Source organism: Rhodofomes roseus, assembly GCF_022264815.1.
Source record: "Rhodofomes roseus strain CIRM-BRFM 1785 chromosome Unknown C8Q71scaffold_14, whole genome shotgun sequence".
Taxonomy (NCBI): Eukaryota; Fungi; Basidiomycota; class Agaricomycetes; order Polyporales; family Fomitopsidaceae; genus Rhodofomes; species Rhodofomes roseus.
The window spans coordinates 26,135-48,028 of NW_025952970.1; the positions used below are offsets into that span (position 1 = coordinate 26,135).

General features: G+C 57.1%; 10 protein-coding genes across 10 annotated transcripts; 3 read left to right on the top strand and 7 right to left on the bottom strand.

The window, feature by feature from the left end:
* Positions 1–471: 471 nt before the first annotated feature.
* On the bottom strand, positions 472–2,808 carry C8Q71DRAFT_710593 (uncharacterized protein; the record flags this gene model as incomplete). Its single annotated transcript, XM_047920750.1, has 3 exons — positions 472–830; positions 1,011–1,593; positions 1,660–2,808. The coding sequence occupies 3 exons, from the start codon at positions 2,806–2,808 to the stop codon at positions 472–474; spliced, it is 2,091 nt and encodes a 696-aa protein (XP_047777213.1).
* Positions 2,809–3,740: 932 nt separating this feature from the next.
* C8Q71DRAFT_766048 (uncharacterized protein) lies at positions 3,741–4,540 on the bottom strand. The gene has a single exon (XM_047924173.1). The coding sequence runs from the start codon at positions 4,530–4,532 to the stop codon at positions 4,050–4,052; it is 483 nt and encodes a 160-aa protein (XP_047777214.1). The 5' UTR covers positions 4,533–4,540; the 3' UTR covers positions 3,741–4,049.
* A 2,697-nt stretch (positions 4,541–7,237) lies between these two features.
* C8Q71DRAFT_121464 (uncharacterized protein) lies at positions 7,238–8,671 on the bottom strand. The gene is made up of 2 exons (XM_047916394.1): positions 8,464–8,671; positions 7,238–8,396 (listed from the first exon to the last, which is right to left on the bottom strand). The coding sequence occupies exon 2, from the start codon at positions 8,344–8,346 to the stop codon at positions 7,366–7,368; it is 981 nt and encodes a 326-aa protein (XP_047777215.1). The 5' UTR covers positions 8,347–8,396; positions 8,464–8,671; the 3' UTR covers positions 7,238–7,365.
* A 322-nt stretch (positions 8,672–8,993) lies between these two features.
* C8Q71DRAFT_710564 (uncharacterized protein) lies at positions 8,994–10,203 on the bottom strand (the record flags this gene model as incomplete). The annotated part of the gene is made up of 6 exons (XM_047920749.1): positions 8,994–9,131; positions 9,182–9,576; positions 9,627–9,674; positions 9,731–9,815; positions 9,871–9,950; positions 10,008–10,203. 6 exons carry the CDS (start codon positions 10,201–10,203, stop codon positions 8,994–8,996), a joined length of 942 nt encoding a protein of 313 aa, XP_047777216.1.
* Positions 10,204–10,455: 252 nt separating this feature from the next.
* On the bottom strand, positions 10,456–11,963 carry C8Q71DRAFT_766057 (uncharacterized protein). Its single transcript, XM_047924174.1, has 2 exons — positions 10,779–11,963; positions 10,456–10,704 (listed from the first exon to the last, which is right to left on the bottom strand). The coding sequence occupies exons 1-2, from the start codon at positions 11,622–11,624 to the stop codon at positions 10,636–10,638; spliced, it is 915 nt and encodes a 304-aa protein (XP_047777217.1). The 5' UTR covers positions 11,625–11,963; the 3' UTR covers positions 10,456–10,635.
* Positions 11,964–12,988: 1,025 nt separating this feature from the next.
* On the bottom strand, positions 12,989–14,550 carry C8Q71DRAFT_121485 (uncharacterized protein). Its single transcript, XM_047916395.1, has 4 exons — positions 14,321–14,550; positions 14,223–14,262; positions 13,200–14,158; positions 12,989–13,126 (listed from the first exon to the last, which is right to left on the bottom strand). Exons 2-4 carry the CDS (start codon positions 14,227–14,229, stop codon positions 13,088–13,090), a joined length of 1,005 nt encoding a protein of 334 aa, XP_047777218.1. The 5' UTR covers positions 14,230–14,262; positions 14,321–14,550; the 3' UTR covers positions 12,989–13,087.
* Positions 14,484–15,637, bottom strand: C8Q71DRAFT_121489 (uncharacterized protein). The gene is made up of 2 exons (XM_047916396.1): positions 14,551–15,637; positions 14,484–14,491 (listed from the first exon to the last, which is right to left on the bottom strand). The coding sequence occupies exon 1, from the start codon at positions 15,547–15,549 to the stop codon at positions 14,884–14,886; it is 666 nt and encodes a 221-aa protein (XP_047777219.1). The 5' UTR covers positions 15,550–15,637; the 3' UTR covers positions 14,484–14,491; positions 14,551–14,883.
* Positions 15,638–17,493: 1,856 nt separating this feature from the next.
* On the top strand, positions 17,494–18,912 carry C8Q71DRAFT_710940 (uncharacterized protein; the record flags this gene model as incomplete). Its single annotated transcript, XM_047920776.1, has 4 exons — positions 17,494–17,658; positions 17,713–17,776; positions 17,830–18,400; positions 18,453–18,912. 4 exons carry the CDS (start codon positions 17,494–17,496, stop codon positions 18,910–18,912), a joined length of 1,260 nt encoding a protein of 419 aa, XP_047777220.1.
* Positions 18,913–19,256: 344 nt separating this feature from the next.
* C8Q71DRAFT_710944 (mitochondrial 50S ribosomal protein L28-like protein) lies at positions 19,257–19,702 on the top strand (the record flags this gene model as incomplete). The annotated part of the gene is made up of 2 exons (XM_047920778.1): positions 19,257–19,490; positions 19,553–19,702. 2 exons carry the CDS (start codon positions 19,257–19,259, stop codon positions 19,700–19,702), a joined length of 384 nt encoding a protein of 127 aa, XP_047777221.1.
* Positions 19,703–20,184: 482 nt separating this feature from the next.
* Positions 20,185–21,010, top strand: C8Q71DRAFT_121602 (uncharacterized protein). Its single transcript, XM_047916397.1, has 2 exons — positions 20,185–20,373; positions 20,425–21,010. Coding segments are annotated over exons 1-2 (507 nt in total). The 5' UTR covers positions 20,185–20,372; the 3' UTR covers positions 20,931–21,010.
* Positions 21,011–21,894: the final 884 nt, after the last annotated feature.

Consider the following 21,894-nt stretch of genomic DNA (forward strand, 5'->3'; position numbering starts at 1 on the left):
GGTCAGCGCGCGAGGCCGGGGTGGAGAATGAACGTGGATCGTAGAGCATGTACGTGAAATCGTAATTAGGGTTCGGTGTGCAAAGTTCATGGACAGACGGGAGAATGCAGGGGAATGGACGGATGATGACTAGATGAGCATGCATATACGGAACGGATGGCAGAATGGATGCACGAGCAGTGAAACGGAGAAAGACTATTGACACAGCGCGGCGAATGCGACGATTAGACGATGAGAATAGATATTAGTTGACCAAGATCCAGAATGCGATACCCGAGTTCAGTTTGAGACCGAGAAATGAAAGTCCACCAAAGCGAGAGTTGCGCGAGAGTTTGCATTGCGAGAGTTTGCGACGGCTTGCGAGAGGTCGAACGGAGAGTTAGACCGAGAGTAGAGGCGGTTCGCCAGTGAGGGCACTTCAGGCGAGGGGAATGTGAGAGCAATCTTGACAGTTCACCAGGGCACAGGTGATCACCGTACCCCGACTCCCTCAACCCAGCCCTCTCGGACATTCACGCCCACCTCCATTTCCACGCTGACCTTGACGTACGGCGGACCGTCTTCATCATCCGCGTCCCCACCATGATCCATGAGCGCGAACTTCGTCTGGCTCTCGAATTTGGGCTTCAGCGGTTGGAATAACAGCGCAGACGCAGAGAGTGGCGGTCGGCTGACTGGATTGGCGACAGACACCGTCCGAGCTGTCAGAGGCCGGCCGGGCAATGCCGCAGGTGAAGGTGACGGAGTTGGTGGGAGGGGCAGTGGCAATGAGAGAGACAAGTTCTGCGGGGCACGGTTGGGGAGGGGATGGACGTGCAGATCCAAGTCCGCTGGCTTCGCGAGCGACGAGCCCCTTGGCGGAAACGGAGACCCCGCGTTCGGATGGCTTGGGGCGTACATACTCTGCGTCCGCACACGCGTCGGCGTCGACGCGCCAAACGGGCTGGGCACCGCCATCGGGGGAAGCAGGCCGTTCTCGAGATCCTCCAACGCGTCCTCGTCGCCCTCACCGATGCCAGCGAGGCTGATAGCCTGCAGGTTCTCCATCTCCTCCATCTCCTCGTCCTCATCAACCTCCTCCACAGGGAAGAGCTCCTTCAGGTCGCACTCGCCCGTACACACCTCCAAACCGCCCTCCGCAGGTACGCCCCATGCTGCAGTCGTCGGTTCGCACCGCGCGAGAGGCGAGCTCCGTACAGGCGTCGCGAGCCCGCATAGCCGGCCCTCTGCTCGCCCAAGGTACGCACGCGAGCTCCATGCCCGCCGTCGGCTCTTCACCTCAAGGACTGCCCGTGCACTCCGCGCATCCTGCGCAGCCGTGGCCCGATGAGTGTTCATACTCCTCAGCAGCTTGAGCAGATGCACTCTCTGTGCGCTGAGCGCCGCATACGTCGCTTGGCTCGACGGCGGCGTCGGGCTTCTGGGGACGTCTGCTGCCTGCGGGTGCGCGTCCACGAGCGAGGCCACGCGCGAATGCGATGCAGACGATGAGCGGAATGGTAGCTGGAACGGCGCGCCCTCCTCTCCATCCACGGGCGTGTGCACCGACTCACTGTCCTCCGTGCAGCTGCTCGCCTCGGTGCTCACGCTCTCCTCCCACTCGTCCACCTCCCGCTCCCCATCGCCCTCCTCGTCGTACATCACCTCGCCCACCTCCACGCTCACCTCTCGTCCCGCGCCCTCCTCCTCCGCTGGCACAAGGGTCTTCCCCGACAGCTCCGACGCGGTCCGCTCCGGCTTGTGCGAGGGAATTGTCACCGACAGTGCTGCACTCGTCGGCCGCGACGCGCTCACCGGGTCCATATCCGGCGACGCGCCCCCGTTCTCCCGCGCCTCCTGCACGAGCCACGCCATCCACTCCTCCGTCCGCCGCAACATCCGGGCTGCTGTCCACCGCGGATAGTCGTACGCGCACAATGCGCCGTCCAGCTCGTCCTCCACGTTCCTCCCAAACCCAAGCCGCATGCGCAGCTCGTCAAGCACATATCGGCGCCACGCGTCCACAAGCCCCGCACGCGCCTTCGCGTGCAGGATGGCCGAGAGTGGCCGGGCGACGCTATAGGGCAGGGGAGTCTTCCGCGCGGGCGGGAGGAATGCGAGCGTGGTTGTCCACGCTGTACTTCTTGCACCGGAACGAGCGCCCTCTCCAAAGCTCGCTTGTGTGGGACTAGATGAGTACGCGAACTCCGAGGTGGTGGGTGACGGGGATGTCGGGAATGCTGAGCGCGTTGGTGATGGCGATGCGGACGCAGCGAGCTTGTGCAGACCACTAACGATACTCGACAAGAACAACAGCGAGCGTTGCTTCTTGTGCTTCGTGGCCTTGCTCGCGACTGGCGGCGGCAGCGCGAGTGTGTCCGACGACTGCGCCCATTCCACCTTGCCAGCGCCTGGGTACGTATGATGTATCGGCGCAGACGGGCGGGGTAGGACCGCCGCGCGCTCCTTCTCCACTTCCTTCTTCGCAGCTGCGAGGTCCGACAAGGCCTCTCTCAGCATCCCCGCGCACGCCCGCCCATCGCCAGAGACATCCCACACGACGGAGCCTCCCCCGACGAGAATACACTCCACACGCACGCCCTGCTTGTCGAGCAGCTCGAATACGCACTCCTCCACAATCGCAGACCACCCGCTCGAGCCGTCCAGTGCGTGGATACTCGGCGGCATGTCAAGGCCGTCTTGCTGCAGTCCCGCGAGCTGGGCCGCCCACCCGACGGGCAGTGGTGCGCGCGCATGATGCGGCTCAGGGAGGACGAGGGGATGGTGTAGCGTCGGGGCAGACGTCGGCGGAAGGAGGGTGAGAATCATGGTTGGGGGTGAGGAAAGTGGCCAGGATGGTAGTTATGTCTGCAAAGAGCATCAGCAATGCGAGCGACAGCCAGGAGATAGCTAGCAGCGGAGTAGTTCGGACAGGTGCAGCGTTCCAAGATCCGCAGAAGCCATGGAGCAGAGATAAATCATCTCTATTGCAGGCATTCCGGACGTGCATAAATGTACGCAGCGTGCCTTCGCGAACAGGAGCGTCTGATCCTCGTGCACATGCCAGAGGCAGAGACGTCGCCGGAGAGCCACATTTAGACGCTGCGAAGCTAGCACGACTGACAACCGCGGGACGCACTCGGTCGACTGTATCCATATCTGGAGGATCGTCCAGCCGCTCGCCTCTGCGTCACTCGCCGCTTCACATGTTGACCTCTGTTCCCCTGCCAATTGCACGCAGCAGAGACCACGACCACCTGCTTGCACCGGACACTCTGGGAAGGAAGAAGCACTCACTGAGGTGATGAAACCGGGAGGGTGTTGGATCGAGACGTTAGCTGGAGGACTCTGAGCGAAGGCGTCAGGTGGCTGAGACAAAGAGCGGCGGGTCAACAGACGAGAAAGAATTCCCGCGGATGTGAGCCTAGGGAGACAGTACATATAGTACACGAGTGGAGTGACAGACAGGAGACACCGGCCAACCCGAGACGTGGTCCGTGGCAAACTGGCCGACTCCACTAGTCAAAATCCAAACGTTTGCCTCCCGCCGCCACATAGTCCGCGGTCTTGTCCCGACGAGGACTACGAGCAAAGCAAATGCGAGCACGATGCCCCTGCATGTATAAGGCCGGCTCTAGAGCGCGCCTCAAGTCGCAAAGCAAGCAAGGGACAATCATGACGTCAAAACGTACTTGACACCCTGCTGTCTGGCACGCCCCGTCCCTCACAAGTAGAGAGAGCGCCGGCCATTTTCCATACTGCGAAGAGCATGAGGCGAACAAAGGTGCCCGCTAAGCATGATTAGAAGTCAAAATCGCCACTTACGATGACAGCCTTTACGCCGCGCTCGAATCTCCTATGACGGCTCAACAGCGTACCAGGCGCGTCGGTTCACTGTAGCACGGGAATCATCAGCATATGGAGTGCTACAGCAATCATAGAGGATGCGAGAAGGTATGGAGGGGTGCCACCCGCTACGCCAGCGGTTCTGACCGAACCAGACATGGCATAAGAAGCGTCCACGAGCCCAACGCAGCCAGCAGACGAGTCGCGAGTCCAGTTCTCAAGGCCTATCCTCTGAGCATGCTCACGAAATAGACATTTAGGCTTTTGGAACCGTCGGGAACGAACCACGGTGGAGCACACTCGAGTCCGCCCCAGCACAGCCGCCCTAGCCTGGTTCGCGACGCCAAGACCTCCTCGACCAGACGAGTGTACTCACCAACAGATCCGCAGACTCCAGCGCAGAGACGGTGGACGTTGAGCTCAACGAGCGGTGGAGGCCACACAGGAATTTGCGCCAGGGACAAGGCGACCTGGGGGTATGACGTCGGCGGCGGGGGAGGGGCGGCAAGTGGGACACTGAGTTGGACAGAGAAAGTGGGCTCGCCGTGTCGCGCTGGCCACTCTCGCACTCGGAGCCTGATAGAGATGAGAGCAGGCCGTGCCTTGCTCGCGTCGGTCGGAAGAGGAAGAAGGGCGTCGACCCGAGCGCGAGCAGCCGGGGCGCCCGCATAAATAGCCAGCCCCGCTAGCCGCACAACTGCCCACATGCCAGTCCATATATGGCGCACCGCCTGCCTTATCTGGCCGCTTCCCCGTCGCTGCCGCGCGCTTCTGCCTCTAACGCTGTCCGTCCCACTGCGCGGCCTGCTACGGGACGCTCCTCAGCCGCCACTCCGCCAGACGCGTCTCGCATTCGGCCTGGCGGGTCCTGGTGCACGTATGAAGGCGCCACACCATCCGCCAATCACGGTCCACCTCCCATCAGACTTTCTCGCTCGCGCGCACTTCGAATTCTCGCGGCGTCGCGCCGCACCTGTGGACGCGGGTCCCCGCGCCGCGCGCAGTATGTATTTGACAATCCGTCCACTCACCCTCTGCCAGTACTATCCACATGCCGTTGCTGAGCTTTCTCCTTTATCACCTTACAAGGGGTACTCACCTGCCGGATACCGAACTGAGTTGAAGATGCCGATAATTGCATGTCTGATTGCCAATGTACGTCCTTGACTGCGAACCACACAAGTGATTGAACGCCTGTCGCAGTAATTGTCAGCCACTCCATAGCACGCCGGAGCCTACAGCCATGCCAAATAATGCCTAGCAGCTTCTCCAGACCTGACGCAGCTAGCGCAGTCGCCAGTGGGCACTAACAAATCGCTACTAGGCCGGTGCGCAGAGAAAGTCGCCCCCGGGTCACCTTGTGGGGCCAAAAAGCAGGTATGCGAGAGGGGGCCTCACCAGCCCGCACGATACACGCCGCGCAGCTCATCACGGCTTCCTCAGCTGCACTGGTGCGCTTCTCACTACTCGTATATGGTGACACAAGTGCGCCCGCGCCGCGTTTGTCTCCGGCGAGACCTTGCCATCTGTAGATACCTCTCTCATCCTGCTAGCGCTGCTGCTGCGCTCCGACTATTCCCTACCAGGCAACGCCTCGAGGCCTCGAGGCCACCAAACGAACACGAAGCGGTCGGATCTGCGGGAGGTGATCCGTATGGGCCTCCTGCTATGGACTAGCCGGAGTGCTCTAGTCCCGAGCTGACTAGCTGCCACATACACACACCAAGCGTTCTCAAACAACAGTACGCACCGCCGCTAGGTCCTCCACAGACTAACGGCCGTCTCGACCGGCGAACGCCCAATCGTATGCCGGTATGTCCGCCGTCGAGGCAACACCCGCCCTGAATGGACGTGCCGATGAAGGTTGACACAGTGTATGTGATCCATCGCCCTCTCGAACACCGCACTGAACTGATCCTGAGGGCCGCTCTGTCAGGTGGCGTTGATCCATTACGCAGATACTCGTACGCGTGCCATCCGTGCTCGGCCTCGTCGCTCCCGTCCGACTCTGGCGAGGATGCACGAATGTGCGGCACTCAAGACCACAAGCGCAAATGCAGCTCGACCGCAATTTGTCTGTCTCGTGGCTCCGATCACGCCGCATTCTTCAATCATTTGAGAGTGCGGGCAGACATATCAACCCCGGGTCAAGCCACGAGATACAGTTCACGCATAACATATTCCAAGTCGACTAGACAAGTGAAACCGATGGCTGCAATGGATCACTTACGTAGCTTCATTTTTGACACCTTGGCTGCTCTTCATCGACGCCTATAGACGGGTCGGCACGCCCTCATGCGCCTAGTCTTGCTGAGCGCATATGGTGGTCAGAGAGGAAGAGGGGCATTTCCGACACCGACCAGAGCACTGCACAGCCGTCTTATATTTACGGAGAGTACGGTCAGATGTGGAGCTGACCGTCGGTGACGCCATCGGTTTTGAGCAGCGACGCAGGAGGAAGAGCGAATGTGACGGGAGAGGATCGAACGTCAGACGAAAATGGAAAGCGAGATGCCGTTTCAAGTAATGCGTCGTGCATGTGTACGCATACCTGCCCGAATGATGACGCCCGTTGCATCGACCTGACTCGCCTTGAGACGTTATGCAATGTTCAAGTGGAAGCTTTCTCGATAATACCAATAATAACAGTCAGATTAAGTATACGAACTCAAGAACAGGGAGTGTATCGACACGGTCACGTGGTGCATGTGCTGTGTTCGACGCGTCCAAGGACGCGCCGCTGGCGCTGACACTCGCCAATATGAGGCTTAATTAGTGCTTCAGTATATATGCCATCCTTATCGTGGGTTCTTGAGAGGCGTATCATTCCAACGCTGACGTTGCTGCAGCGGTGCGTCCTATGTATTTGCAATCTCTAGCGAAACCTATAGTGCATGGTCAGGATGAGTGGTGCGAGATGCTGCGGTAAGAGCCGTGCATCGAGTTACCTGCAACAGTGCATCGTTGCTTTTAGCCATTACCAAGGGCAGAGAGTGCAGAGAACACCATGGCACGAGAAAATATACCCTGCTTAATGAGTGGGTAAGACATGTCAGAAATGAGGATGAGGTGCAGAAACCGCAATGGTGCCGCGTGGTATGCCCAGCGAGGCATAGTACGGTACACAAGCTCCCTCAAAACCGTAGATCACCACTTTGTCATCTGAGATGCCCGTGACCTGCAAAAGGGAACAAACGAGCCTTCATGAACAATATTTACTACATTCTATAACACAGGCCAGTTTACTAAGAGATCGTATGAAGAGCAATGACTGGACAGAGTAAATATCAGGAGCCAGTCATCGCTGATTGAACGGTAACAAGGGACAAAAATCTTTGCAGGCTCCGTCTGCGCAACACTGAGGACCATAAAGCAAGACGATAACAGTGGTGGATGTAAGCGACGTACATGTCCACCTCCTTCGAACAAACTACAATCACAGTGATCAAAGACAAGAAATAACACTCCGAGTCGAGCCTCACGGGACGTTCATGCTCTCGATCTCACTAGACGATCTCCAACCGAACCTGGGACATGCATTCAGTCCGGACTGTCATGAAGATATGTAAGGTAGCTGCACTGTACCATCTTTATGGCGAGGTCGATCGTACGCGCCAGGATCTGCGCAAAGGCGTGCATGTCATCCCAGGCCTGATCCCTGCAATAGTCGCATTTGCCCGCATCGAGTAGGGCTCGGGCGATGGTACTCTCTGATGAGACTTCCTTCCCGGACGGCTGTTCCTTCGCCAGAGCTCGGCAACGATCCATGAACTGGCAAAACCAAAGGCTCGCGCGCGTCGCGTGCAGTGCGCCGTCGGACAATGTCCCCAATGTGCAGAACACATGGGTTGATGATGAGCGGAAGCGGAAGTCGTTGCGCTCGCTGTGGCACAGGAGCCAGCACCGTTTCGACCACACCCCGCCTTGAAACGCGGTCGCTGGATCGCTCAATATCTGCTGGACAGCGGCAGAGCACCGGTTATGATAGTCGAGGAGACGGGCGTAGGCGGCGGTATCCATGCCATCCAGCTCGGGTACGTGTCCGTATGCGACCTGGATGGGCTGGTCAAGGAAGCCCCGTGCGGCGGCGCGAACAAGGTCCTCGCCCAGCTGGTACCGTACGGCAAGACAGTAGACGCGCAGTGGCGAGGTCGCGATGAATTCTCGGAGCGTATGGACGACATGCCTCTCCATCCGGTCCATCTGGTACTTCCTGCTCGCGACTAACCACATCGACACCTCCTCGAACGTCGGCTCTCGCGTGCACACATCGGCCGGGTAACACAGCCGCAGGAAGCCCTCCAGCGTCGCGCTGTCCTCCGTCATGTCGACGACCTGCAGAGCCGGCGTGCCAGCGCCATCTGCCTCCGCAGACTGTTCAGTAGGCAGACTGAACATGCCATCGAAGACAGAAGACGTTTCAGCCAGGATCGCTTTCCTGACGCGGAAGTTGACACCATCGGAAGACTTGAGGATAACGTCCGCATGCGGACTGTTGAAAGGGAAGCCGGAGTCGCTCATGCTCTGCTATATGCGTTATTCGCAGCTCCCTTGTGAACACGAATGATGCGCTGTCAGTGTGCTATGAGTATCGTGGATCTCCCAATATACATGTGTTGATTGTGACTGTAAACCCACCTGGATGTTCACGCAGAACTCTTCCTTCAGGAGCGCACTCACGCTGCGATGGGGTGTAGCCACGGTAGGGCTTGAGGCTATTATGCAAACGAGTTAAGGTTCCGCAGACCCTTGATCTGAGCCTCGTGATATGCACAACGAGGCATAGAAGTCGCCCACGCGCCCACGTATACGGAGTCAAACCTACTTGAGACTTCCAGAAGGACTGTTGTAAGGAAGTCGCGGACCTCCAGAGGTGATGCATTCAGATCCTGGTGGTCGTATCGCCACAGCATTGGCATGTTTGGCGAGGCTATGAGTCGGCCATGCCCTCAACTCAGCGGACATGCCTTTTATATGCGTCACCTGGGAGACATGTGAATGCATGTCCGTGAACGATGACTATCCGCAGAAGTCGAGGGGACTTACCCAACATTGCCCTTCCGGCGACATCTTTGGCCGCAGAACACATCTGTCCCCTCCCATCCGTCTCATTGGGTAGTTGATTGGATTTGCACCTGTTGTTAGTCTAAAGTAGAGGACGATCTATATCACTGCTCAGCCGCAATGAGCTCTATGAGCTTAGCTACTAAAGCCTTCATCACCCCCGCCTTCTGTTGACCCACCGACAGCACCTCCTCATGGGATAACTCCGCCTCCGGCGCCTGCTCTACCGTCCGTCCCGCGAGCTTCCCCAGCATCAGCCACAGCCCAGCCTCACTAGCAACTCAAAACGCACCTCTGCCTCGACAGCCTCCCTGACACTCTCATATTCCGGGATGACGACCTTATTCGTGACCAAACTCAGCACACACACGTTCACGCCCTCCTCGCGCGCAGCGAGCACCTCGGGTACGGTGCTCATACCGATGACGTCCGCGCCCGCCGCGCGCATATAGCGGCCCTCCGCGGGCGTCTCGTACGTCGGGCCGCTCACCCACGCGTACGTGCCTTCCGCCAACGCGTCGCGCGGGAGCCCAAGCGCGTGCGCAGCGAGGAAGACGAGTCGCCGGAGCGGCCGCGAGTAGGCGGTGGAGAGCGGGAGGAAGCGCGGGTAGTTTGGGCGCGCGGGCCCGAGGAGGGGATTGAAGCCGGTGAGGTTGGGGAGTGCGAGATGGTCTTGTATGGACACAACTGGATGCAACGTGAGCCGAAGTTGGATGTAAAGAAGACGAAGGTCCTACTGGTGCCGACATCTAGGTTCGGGTTGAGCGCACCCGCCGCGTTTGTGACTGCGGACGATCCTCAACCGTTAGATCCGTCGCACTCGAGGGTACAGCGGACTCACTGATGATATCGCGAACGCCTAGTCGTGCTAGGACACGAATGGGATACACGACGGTAGAGAGTGAATGCCCTTCATATGGGTGGAACTGGCTGAGCTCGGATCAGTTAGGCAACTTAAGTGTTATGAAAGATACTACGCACCCGCCCGAGCATCGCAACCACTGGGATGCCCTTACCCTCCCCTATCAGACCGAATGCCAGAGCACTCCGGTGACCCTCGACTGATGCACACATCAAGTCAGCCTTTCTCGACATCATGGTTGAACTAAGCCACGCACCTGTGCTTTTTCCAAACCCTTCCAGCGAGGAATACGGCACCTCGACTACATCACGCAGACTGCTCGCCAGTGTCGACAGACCCGACCCGCAGACGATGGCGACGCGGGGTTTGAGTAGGTTGGCGGGTAGGATGCGAGAGAGCACATCGAGAGTACCCGCGAACGGAGCGGTTTGGCCCTGTGCCACAGTCGACATGACTGGTCAAAGTGAGATGCAATAAAGCTTTGAAGAAGACTTGACAGATCGGATAAGTATTCCGTTCAAGGAAAGTGGAACCCTAGCGCTGGGTTTGGTGTAGGGCGGCTTTCTACGCGACTCGTCACTCGAAGTCCAGTATTCGAGGTCGCACTCAGGCTCGCAGCTGGCTACCGATGAAACGTCTTACGGGAGTGTACATGTGTCGGGTCTTGTAGATTACAACTTTCCGAATGAGTGGCCTTGCAAAGCTTTGGAATACGATGGTGCCATAATACTAAAATTCAAGTAGTGTACAACGATGCATAGGTACTCGACAACAGTTGAAGCACATCATTCGTCGAAGGGAATCACAGTCAACGAGTAAAATGTAGTCCTATGAACGCAACGTATTCACGACGCTACAGGGATTTCAAGACGAGTCACGGGCGATTATTGTGGTATGTATCGCCAACTAGGCCATTCGCCGGTTCCCGTCCAAGCGACGATCTCCAGCGAAATCTATGAGCATGTATCAGCGGTTCGCGCCTGGATGACTGCAAAAAAAAGAGAATCATGTAAGTGAAGCTACTTACCTTCGATATGGCCTCGTTGATGCTGTCTGTCAGCAACGACAAAAAGGTTTGCACATCAGCCAATGCTTTCGGTCCGCAGAAATCACATTTCTTCGCATCGGCGAGAGCTTGAACAATGCTAGCTCCAGACTCGAATCCCTTCCTAGATGGATACTGCCTCACCATTGTATGGCAGCGTTGCATGAAAGCAGAGAACCAGGAAGCGATCCATCGGAAGCCATTGGAGTCGAAGTACTCAGCATTACAGGTGTTGCGTTCGGACGCGCATTTATGCCAACATCGATCGTCCCAGGCTGGGTCTGTGATGGCATATCTGGAACGGGTGAGGACTTTGTTTGAGACAGAGAGGGAGCAGCGGCTGTGATAATCCAGGAGACGCGCGTGGGCGGACCCGCTGATGAGGTCTAGCTCGGCCACTCTGGTGTATGGATATGCAACAGGCTCGTTGAGGAAACCTCTGGCGGCGGCACGGATAAGGTCCTCGCCCAGCTGAAAATGTATGGCGACGCAGTAGATGCGCAGCGGTACCACCTCGGCGAGGTAGTGTAACATCAAGATGATGTACTCCACCATCCGGTCCATCGTATATTTCCTCGCCGCTGGCAAGAGGCCCAATAGGTCGTCGGGATTCACCGACATCTCCTGCAGTCGTCGATCGGCCGGATAGCAGAACAGCAGCAGGCCATCGACTACGGTGCTGCTCTCTGACATCGGGACGACTGGGAGGCCAGGAGCTTCCGAGCCGCCAGAGTGCGCGGGCTGCTCTGCACCGTTGGGCAGGCTGAACATGGTCTCGAAGAAGGGAGACGCTTCAGCAAGGATGGCCTTTCGGACACGGAAGTTCATGCCATCGGAAGATCGCAGGATAATATCCGCATGCGGGCTGTTGAAAGGGAAGGGTGCGTCGGTGGGCGGGCTCGGACCCCTTCAAGTTGGCCGTGCCATTCGTCGACGTGTCGTTGCTTTGTACGTTTCCTTGTTGTGCTATCGTTGTAGTAGGCACTAGAATCACTGGCCTGATAAAAGCAGTGATCATAATACGACGCACCGTCCATAATTGCAGGTCGACCGTGCACCTAGTTCTAGATCTAGAGTACCGGAAATGCTTCAGATCCCTGAGTGATCTGCCGTGAGCGTAGCACTCACAAGGCTACACCGCGATGAGACGTGCGCCGAACTGAGGATCGATGCGATGGCGACGAGGATAAGAGCAGCGACTGTGCTGAGGCACCGTGGTGCGTGCAACGAGCTCGAGGAGGAGGAGGAGGAGGAGGTGATTCCATCTAGCCACAGCAACTACTTACGTGTATCGTACACGCGTCACCTGACAGCCGTGACAGAGAAGCAGCAGCATACGCGTCCAACTGAGCGGCGTCAAATTCCTAGTCTCCGTTGCAGACGATAAGTTAAAACAGCCGTCAAACCTAATATTTTCTGAGCAGCGATAAATGAGCAGCCGTAGTGCTCGAATCCACAAGAACATGAGATCAATCACAATGATCTTACGGAGAAAGACGCATACAGTGACCACGCTGTGTAGCAGTAGTATCCCGTACTAGATAGTAGTCACTGACGCCTAGAGCTTCAGCTTGAGGACAGATATCGAGCTGGTCATCACTGCGCAAGACTGACTCAGCCTCTTACGCTCGTATACGATCAACATCCCAGCGTGTGGTCCATGACTCGGAGCAGCTGTAGTCGCATCTGCCCAAAGAGACGATTCGAGGAGATCCGGACTGGGGCGGTCGGATGGTCCTGGTAACGACCGCCGACGAAACATACAGTCCGAGTTGGGCGCTCTCACCACCATTAATGATGCTGCAGGTCGGCGACAAGATCTTCTGGGCCGCGTTGGCAAGATAGAGGATGCGTACTTCCCAAGCGCTACTGGACAGGGCCTTTGGATTGGTATCTCTTGCCTGGCAATTTCTGCGGAATCAACAGATGCCAACCGCAGACATTTGCAAAGCAGTCACTAGCTAGGACTCTCGTTGGCGAACCGAGTTGGGTATTGGCAGTGGCAGTTGGTGATTGGAATCAGGACGAGATGGACCGGAAGCGCCGTTCATGTTGCTGCATAGACAAAATAACACCGTACATACACATGCCATTATTGACGATATCTGAGCATGAACCTATACATCGAGTATAGATTCGGTCAGGGTTGACTGGGACTGGCTCGGGCTCAAAATTGCCCGTTGCATATGCTGGAGCGCGACACTTTAGTGGCACTGCACGAGGAGCATACAGAAACATAGCCGTACAGACTGTCGCAACCTGTAGATTCGTCTGTCCTACGTAGTTCGTGCCTAGGCGCTCAGCGCTTCTGCGACGACGTCCAACGAGATCTGTGATATTTACGGAGAGCGTATATCAGTTACACACACTCTACAGAGAAACTTGGGTTGTAGTACCACTGACCTGAGATATGGCACCGTCGATTCTAGTTGTCAACAAAGGCAGGAAAACCTGCAAGTCACCCCAGGCACGCGGTCCGCAAAAAGTGCACTTCCCAGCCTCAACCAGGGCTTTGGCGATAGTGCTCTGTAACGAAAACTCTCTGGAAGAGGGCCTGTCCTTCGCGAGATTCCGGCAGCGCACCATAAGGCCAGAGAACCACACGGTGACCCGTTGAGAGTTCTCGAAGGAGCGATAAGTGCAGTTTTTCTTGGACTCGAAATTGCACTGATGCCAACAACGTTCGTCCCAGGCCGAGTCGATACCTGTATAGTAGCGAACAAAGAGTTGTTGAACATGGAAGGAACACCGATTATGATAGTCTAGTAGGCGGGCATAAGCGGCACCACTTATGTAGTCCAGCTCGGTGATGTGCGAATATGCAACTTGGATAGGATGATCGAGGAACCCTCTGGCGGCAGCGCGAGTCAAGTCTTCGCCCAGCTGGAAACGTATGGCGAGGCAGTATACACGCAGCGACGAAGTTGCAACGAATCTTTGTAAAAGCGGAGTGACGTACTCCACCATCCGATCCATCGTGTACTTCCTCGCTGCTGGTAGCACACCCACGATGTCATCGAGTGTCATCTCCTGCAGTTGTCGACCAGCTGGATAACAGAACTGCAGCAGGCCGACCACCACTGTACTGTCCTCCGGCATCGGGACAACTGGAAGATCAGGAGCATGGGTCTTCTCCGTGGACTGCTCCGTGCCAGTGGGCAAGCTGAACATGGTCTCGAAGAAGGGAGACGCTTCAGCGAGGATCGCCTTTCGGACACGGAAGTTCATGCCATCAGAAGATCGCAGGATAACATCCGCGTGCGGGCTGTTGAAAGGGAAGGGTGCGTCGGTGGGCGTAGCGGGCTCGGACTCATTGGCCGTGCCGTTCGTCGACGTGTCGTTGCTCTGTACGTTCCCTTGTGCTGTCATTGTCGTAGACATTAAAATCATTGGCCTGATCAAAGCAGCGATCACAATCCGACGCACCGTCCATAATTGCAGGTCGACCGTGCACCTAGTTCTAGATCTAGAGTACCGGAGATGCTTCAGACCTCTGAGTGATGTGACGTGAGCGAAGGACTCACAAGGCTACAGCGCGATGGGACGTCCACGTACGCCGGACTGAGGATCGATGCGATGGAGGCGAGGATAAGAGCAGCGACTGTGCTGAGGCACCGTGGTGCGTGCAAGGAGCTCGAGGCGTGACAGAGAAGCAACATACGCGCCCAACTGAGCGGCGTCAAACCTAGGATATTCTGAGCAGCGATATGCGGGTGAGATCAATCCGCACAATATCCCGGAGTAAGACGCATACAGTACTTGGCCACGTTGTGGAGTAGTAGTATATCGCAGAACAGTACGCCTAGAACTCTAGGCTGAGGACAAAATCCGAGCTGACCATCAGCCCAAGATGGACTACGCCCGTACTGCTGTATGGTTCATGAGCGGCTCTAGTCAAGAGACTGTTTGAGGGGATCCGGACTGGGGTGGGATGGTCCTGGTAACGACCGCCAACGAAACATGCAGTCGTTGGGTGCTCTCGCCGCAATTGCTGACCACCAGTTGTGGCGCCCTCGGTCAGCATTTGATACCGCTGTCAGAATAGTTCGAACATGCCCACCAAACGACACCATGACACTCGGTTGTTTCAAACACCGCACGCATACGCCGCCATTGGGCCGCGTCCAAACCTCTCTGTGGGCGCCCGCAGGGTTTCGCATACGGATTCGTAGGCGAAAGTGGCGCCCGCACGACATCTCCCACTCTGCAATGTCCTCTGCCCCACGGGGCAAGGTGTCGCTGACGTGGGAACGGCCAGTTGAGTGACGGGCATGGCTGCAATGAGCGCTGCTGGCCTGAGGGGCGGTGCGTGCAGGGCGGAAGGGCGTGCGGCGGGGCGAAAGCATGCGTCCGTGTGCCCGCGGTCCACTATTCCCAAGGACCTCTTGGGGGTCCTTGGTGGGTGTGGCGAAGCACCGGCGTAGGTCGGCTGCGTGGCGACATTGGGCAAGTAAGCGTCCGTGCGCGCGAGGCGCGGTATTGTGGCGGCAGCATCATGTGACGTGCGGTCGCAGACGGGACAGCGACGGGGCGGGGATGATGGGCAGGGACGGTGGCGGGGCCGATGCGAGCGCGGCGACATGCAGCGACGCGCAGGTGGTCGGCGACAGCGACGCGGTGGTAGTATGGCAGGGACGGCGGGGACGAGCGGGGCCAAGGCGCCCGGGGCAGGTGATCGATCGGATGGAAGCGATCCTGATTGGGCAGGAGGCGCCACCAGACTCAGTGTTGACATTGTCGCCCCCCGCCGCATCTGGCGCGTCGAGCGCGGAGGTGACGGGCACGGCTGATGGTCGGAGTCAGAGTGAGCGGGCAGGGGGCGGACACTGTGGCGGGCGGACACGGTGGCGGCGAGGTGAGGGACGCGTCGGCGGGGGGTGACGGGGCGGGCTGTAGTGGCGGCGGGGGCGGGGAGTGGCGGGGCAGCGACGGGGCGTGGCGGGGCAGCGACGGGGCGTGGCGGGGCAGCGACGGGGCGTGGCGGGCAGTGGCGCTGCGGTCCGGGGACGCTGCGTCGGCGGTGGTGGCGGTTGCGCACGGATTGAGAGCTGGGGTTCAAATGTCCACTTCGCGACACAGCCTGCGAACGCGGTGGTTGCAAGGCCCCAGTGTCATAGTGTTCAGACACCTCTGCAGCCGTTGTTCATGAGCTGTGTTCAAGAACATCGTGACATCACTCAGCTGTTCCGCGCGCCACCGACATATAAGGATTATCGCCGCTCAATTCGCGACAGCATCAGCTATAAACCAAGGTACTGCAAACTGGTTCTCGATTCCTTGACCACGCAATCAGTGTCTCTGACACAGACATGCTAGAAGAGACGTACTGTACCTGACGAGCCCTTGACAGCCAGTTAATTCAGACCTTTCCGCTGGATGCCTCCGCCAGTGACAGACAATATTGTCCACGGAGCCTGCCTCCCGGGCTCGCTCGCTGCTCGAAGCAGGTCGGCGACAGGGTACATATCCTGGGTTGCGCCGGCAGGATCAAGGTAGCGCGCTGCCCAAGCACTTCTAGATGGGGCCGTAAATTGGTGTCTTTTGCCTAGCAATACCTGCGGGATCATCAGGTGGGCGTAGACGTTTGCAGAGCAGCTAAAATTGAGCTTATCGTCGGAGAACTGAATTGCGTATTGGCAGGGGAAGTCGGCGAGTGAAGTGATGACAAGACGATGGCCCGTGAGTGATCCGTGGAAGGGAGTCAGACAGGGGAGATCCATCGTCCCGCCCCGTACCGTCCACCTCAAGCATGCACTCACGGTCGGAAACTTTGAGGCACTGGGTTTCCACCATTGACCTGCATCGGCAGCCTCCTCCATGAGCTGTCCCCTCTTGCTTTGACGCAGAAGAGAACGTACAGCTGCCACAAGCAATGACTCCTGGTCTGAGACACGGATCGTCCTGCCCACCTGGCATCAATAAGTCTTACGCGTCGGTCAAGGCTTCTGGACGCGCTGCCTGCGATTGTTGTGCTGTTCTGTGTCCATAAGCTAGGGGCACTGAGACTCGATGTAGAACTGAAAAGGGCTGCTTACCGCAAGATGCGCGCCTCCTTGTTTCTGAGCGCCTTCATCCACCAATGAATGAATTCAAATGTGACGCTGACAGTCAGCAATAGTGCTGCCGACTGACGTGGCTGACAAAGTATAGCATCACGCGAAGCATGAGCATACGTACAGGTCTGATCACAGTCAGTCCTAGACCGCTAGTGCTTCATAACACGCAGTCAGTCGAGTTCCGGGCGTGATGTTTCTAGACATACCGTGGACAAGCATGCATCCTTCGCGATCGGCGCCAGCTTCGAAGCCGCGCAGGGAGAATAAATTTACGGAAACATGGTGGGAGCACTGTCATAGAAAGGTATGTGGCTGAGGATACCCACGTCTTTATGCGCACAATAAACAACGTACCGTATAAGCTGCATTTTCTTTTCGCACAGATTCAGAGTGAGATCAACGACCATACGTGTTTCGATTGCGCAACGTTATGCGCTGGTGGCACTGCGTGAAGTAATGAACAGAGCCCTGATCACTCAGCGTGATCCGTCACCGGCATATCCAGAAATGGCAGACGTACTCGGTGATTGGTAGTAATGAATGGGAGTGAAGTGGGCTGACCGCCTACTATAATGCAGTATAAAGTCACGCCCACCTTCCACGGCACTGTTTATCTACTACCGAGTTGTTTGCCTTGCAGTATGGAGGACATCCTAGTAGCTGCTGCGCCCAACACCTCGTACTTCACGCCTGCTCAGGATCCTCCTGCGGGGACGGCGTTCGACCCTCAGCCCGATGGGAGGTCTATCCCGAAGCTGTTCCAGCCCTTGCAAATTCGCGGTCTACGAATGCAGAACCGCATCTTGGTCCGTCGGTTTCTGACAGTACTGGATGCCTACTCACCAGACTGCACTACGCAGCTCTCGCCCATGGTCACGCAGTCTGCCGAAGACGGAAAGATCACGCCGTACCACAAGACGCATAGTGAGCAATCAGCTATGTCCGACTGATCCAAAGCGCTGACACCCACGATTTAGTCGGCGGTATTTTGACCTTCGGGCCTGGCCTCAGTTTCATGGAGGGCGCGAGCATTACACCTGAGGGGCGGGGGACGCCGCAAGACGTCGGCCTCTGGGACGACTCCCAGATAGAACCGCTGCGCGAGCTCGTCGAGTACGCTCACTCGCAGAACCAGAAGATTGGCATCCAGATCAACCACGCCGGTCGCAAGGGTTCTACGGTGGCACTCTGGCTCGCGCGGCATGCGATCTCAACCGAGGCTGTCGGTGGCTGGCCCGACAAGCTACTCGCGCCGTCTGCCATCGCGTACAGTCCGGGTGACCCTGTACCCACGGAGCTCGACAAAGAGGGGATTCAACGGATCAAGAAGGCGTGGACTGAGGCAGCGGTGCGCGCTGTCAAAGCCGGGTTCGACGCCATTGACATCCATGGCGCGCACGGATACCTGCTGCATCAGTTCATGAGTCCAGTGACGAACAAGCGGACTGACAAGTACGGTGGTTCGTTCGAGAACCGCATACGTCTCGCGGTCGAGATTGTGGACGCCGTACGGGAGCTCATGCCAGAGGACATGCCTCTGTTCTTCCGGTGAGCTGCTTTATGATTTACCGCTGTCCATGTCTTGAACCATTGCGATCAGTGTTTCTGCTACGGACTGGCTAGAGGAGGTCGCACCAAACGAGCCCTCGTGGTGTTGTGAGGATACAGTCAGGCTCGCTGAGATCCTTGCCGACCATGGGGTGGATGTCTGTGACGTCTCCAGTGGAGGTCTTGACCCGCGACAGAAGATTGTGGTGCAGGAGTCCGCGTACCAGGCGCGCTTTGCGGTTGCCGTCAAGAAGAGGGTTGGTGGCAGGATGCTCGTGTCCAGCGTCGGCGGGATTAAGCACGCAACTATTGCTCAGGAAGTTTTGAATAGGGACATTGACATGGTGCTCGTCGGTCGGCAATTCCTGCGGGATCATCAGACCGTCTGGACGTTCGCAGAGCAGCTGGGGGTGGATGTCAAACTGCCTAACCAGGTCGCTTGGGTATTCGCGGGCAGAGGCAATCAGCAGTCAAAGGTCACAAAGGAGAAGGAGAGCAAGGACAGGGCGTAGAGTATCAAGGCGGCACAGACCCGCCGCGTGGTGAACTCCGTCATGGTCGTGTAGTATGTACCGGCGTGACGGTTACTCTTAATGCGAGTTGCAGTAATTGTGTGGATTGGGCAGGTTGCAGAACAAGTAGTTGAGTGTAATAGCACCATGAGTTCGATATTTGCATCATCAAAGACGTTTGTGCCCAAGTCGAAGGGTGCAGTGGCAGGTATCGTTCAGATTTGACGGAACAGTAGTGTGGATGAAATGAGTTCAAGCCTCAAGTATTACCAAATCGGGAACTCGGTAGTGCTGGCGATCTTCCGAGTCGCTGCGCGCCACTTTATAGTCTCGTTCCGCCCACCATGTTCGTCTCCTCACCCTTGCTCAAGGAAATCATCAGCGGTCCTTTCAAGCGGTCACAGCTCGGTCTCTTTCATGGCAAGACCAAACAATATGGCAACAGCGTCCCGCATTCAATGCAGAAAACGCGGCGGTCATGGTTGCCCAACCTTCACAACAAACGGTTCTTTTCCGATGCGCTACAGCAGTTCGTGCGAGTGAAGGTATCCACGCGTGCGCTGAAGACGATCAACAAGGTGCTTCAACTCTTCTCTTGTGGGACTGGTCGTCTGTGTTAATCTGTCGATGCGTGCCCTAGTACGGAGGGATTGACAAATACGTTCTCGATACTCGGCACGAGCTGTTGGGATGGGAGGGCATGCGGATACGGGTGATGGTGCGGGAGCGACTGCAGGCCGCCAAGCAACCCGAGGCTCAGCCAGCTGCCTCTACGGCACAAGCAGCGTGAGGTTGATGGTAGTTTTGCCATGGTATGTCGAGATAATACTGTTTGGAATGTTTACACTCATTTCTCGGCAATGGTTTGTAGCTACACTACGTCTCGCGTGGTGCCGTAGAAGCTATGAAGACGAACACCTACCGAGACATGCCGGACACGCCAGTGAGCGGAGTGAGACGGGCAGATCACACAGACTACATTCTCCCCATGTAGAGGACGACCTCACTCTGGGGCCTAGAGCACAATAGGGACAAGGTTGTTGTGGACATGGCTCGCCCGCTTGGGATACTCGCAGCCGCATCGAAGTCACTGGCGTCTTTGTTCGGTGTGAGGACACGGCTTCAGAGTCAAGATATAAGCTACGTTATCGCATTGAACTCACGGACAAGGTGCGTCGCCAGACTGCCTTGTTCATATCCATGACTTTTGCACGAGCCAGTCAGCCCCGTTGTTGAGTGGACGCGAACAAAGAGTGCTCCTAGTCCACTCTGAGCGTCTGCGCGGGAAGCCATCCACCTTCGCTCGGTTCGCGAACCTACCGTGGTATGCTGGCAGCCTCGCACGCGGCGGTGAACCTTATCGGATCCCTGTCCCATGCAGCGCGTATCCCCCGCTCACTCCCCTCATCAAGCCGCCATCGTCAATCGTTGTTTAGCCGTAGCCTCATCGTACTACCGAGAGTGAGTCACTGAACGAAGTTGCAAGTCGTGATCCTGATCAGTTCCCCGCAGTGTCGTCGCAAACCGGCTCCCACGCCGCCGATATCGAGCAAGCAGCGAACCCTGCGACTGATGCGCCAGCGCCGTTCAACAAACCTACCGCCGACCTCATCCTGCGCTCGTCGGATGGCGTTCGCTTCCGCGTGCGAAAGGCCATTCTCGCCGAGGCATCTCCTATATTCGAGGACATGTTCACTCTCCCCGCGCCACGGAACTCGGACAACTTGGCCATTGGCCCACCCGTGGTTGACATGACGGAGGACAGTCGCACCGTCCATGGCTTACTACGCCTGTGCTATCCTATCAGCGAGACGCCCATCCGCACGCTGGATGAGGCATCGATCTTGCTGGATGCTGTAAGGAAGTACTCCATGGACGGTGCTCTAAACTACCTCGGTCAAAGGCTCATTGTCTTCGCCGATGCGGAGCCTCTCCGGGTGTATGCTCTGGCCATTCGCTATGAGCTGCAGGAAGAGATACTTAAAGCGTCTGCCAAAGGGTTCTTAACCTACATATAGCCAACAGCGGATTCAAGTCGTTGGAAGATCTGAACTACATCCCGGCTTCTACCTACCTGCGCCTTCTCGATTACCGCGACCGCTGCGCAGCAGCGGCCGTGCACGTTTTCGACAGCTATACTTGGATTGACGCGACCTGGTGTTGGCTTACAGGCTTTCATCATGCTTGCACGACTACAAATACGGTGCAATGCAAAGGCGGTGTTGGCACACCCTCCATATGGTGGGCCGATATGATGGCCTCATTACGCGATGTCGTGCGACAGAGACCGTGCGCGGCGGCCCTGCGATATGATGGGACAGAATATGTTGGGGCGGACCACCCAAGCTTCAATGCGACACAGTTAGCTCTCTCAAAGGCTGGGGAGTGTAGGAACATGTGTGCAACACGTGCATACCACGAGCTGCCTGATTTTTTGCGCGCTCTGAGAGCGGAGGTAGACCGGGTAGTTTCAGAGGTGAGCAGTCACCAGTGACTTGTATCACGTTGACGTTCAAAGGCTTCATTCTACGTCTTTGCTAGGTTGAACTAGAAGTTGTGCAAGCACATCCGCCATAGGACGCCGCCGGGAGACCCTTCGTAGTCCTGTCCAAGTCCATTTCTCGTCACGGCGCACTCGGGCAGGAGCGTAGAGAGATCACACTACCTTTCGCCGATGCGTGTACTTATAGAGCCAAATTCCGTGGTGTGCCGGCTGCAATCGTACATGCAAGACTATGCATGCTGGGATGTACTTTCTGTCAGCCACTGTCCTGTTTGAATCTGTCAGCAACAGGCGCCTCGCGGCGCGTCCGGTACCGGTGGCTCTGTACGCGCGTTCTATACGCTCAGCAGGCTCTTGACGTATCTGTGGCATCGGGAAATAGTGACACGGTCGATTGCGTTCGGAAGTGCGGTACTAGAGACGCGGTATATACACTGCGTCTCGCATGAAACGTCCGGTATGGGACAAATACTAAAAGC